The 603-nt window shown below is 35.0% G+C and overlaps 1 protein-coding gene across 1 annotated transcript in view; it reads left to right on the top strand.

Moving 5' to 3' along the window:
* Positions 1 to 533, top strand: part of LOC116007847 (pentatricopeptide repeat-containing protein At1g09220, mitochondrial-like) — a 4,428-nt gene extending 3,895 nt beyond the window's left edge. Inside the window, exons 3-4 of the mRNA XM_031248514.1 lie at positions 213 to 285; positions 393 to 533. Coding sequence (XP_031104374.1) covers positions 213 to 285; positions 393 to 533 — 214 coding nt within the window. The remainder of the gene's footprint in view (positions 1 to 212; positions 286 to 392) is intronic.
* The last annotated feature ends 70 nt before the right edge of the window (positions 534 to 603 follow it).

The following is a 603-nucleotide window of genomic DNA, read 5'->3' as shown; positions in this document are numbered from 1 at the left end:
AGTAATTATAGTTTCTCTTTCTTTTCTTTTTTTGCTCTATAAATAGTATCTTTAACTTGCATGTTTGAAAAATATTTTGAGCATTTTTGTCAACTCCACTGGCTATGCCCAGTTTCTGGTGGTTCCTATCTGTTCATTTCCGCTATGGTCTATACTCTAGCACAGGCTTGTAGTGTCTCATATTTCTGTTCTCTTCCTTTTTATTTTCTCAGAGGGTACAGAAGTATTTGCAGAGACAGGGCTTTGATGTTGTTTATCTTCTTTCCACTGATGTTACTGGCTTGTGTCAGGCGAATAACTTAACTTAATTGATTTTATGTGGACTTCTTTGTTTTGTCCATTGCTGAATGCTGACTTTAATAAAACCCAAAATCTCTTTATGGTATTTCCAGGGCTTGCTGGGCTCAAGGGGACTGATGAGTCAAAAGCATTTCGAGCAAGAAGCAGCAATAAACTCATTCTCAACTCTGATGTCTATAATTCCTGGAGAAACTTATACTGAATTCGTTAAGGTTATCTGGTTTGTTTTGTGAAGTTTTGAATTTTTTTGTAAGTAATTCATGAAGTTCTTAGCATATTAGTTTATTACTGCTTATTGTGAGT

The sequence above is a fragment of the Ipomoea triloba genome, chromosome 16 (assembly GCF_003576645.1).
Source record: "Ipomoea triloba cultivar NCNSP0323 chromosome 16, ASM357664v1".
Classification (NCBI taxonomy): domain Eukaryota; kingdom Viridiplantae; phylum Streptophyta; class Magnoliopsida; order Solanales; family Convolvulaceae; genus Ipomoea; species Ipomoea triloba.
The sequence above is the reverse complement of the archived record's forward strand: the minus strand, read 5'-3'. Positions and strand labels throughout refer to the sequence as shown.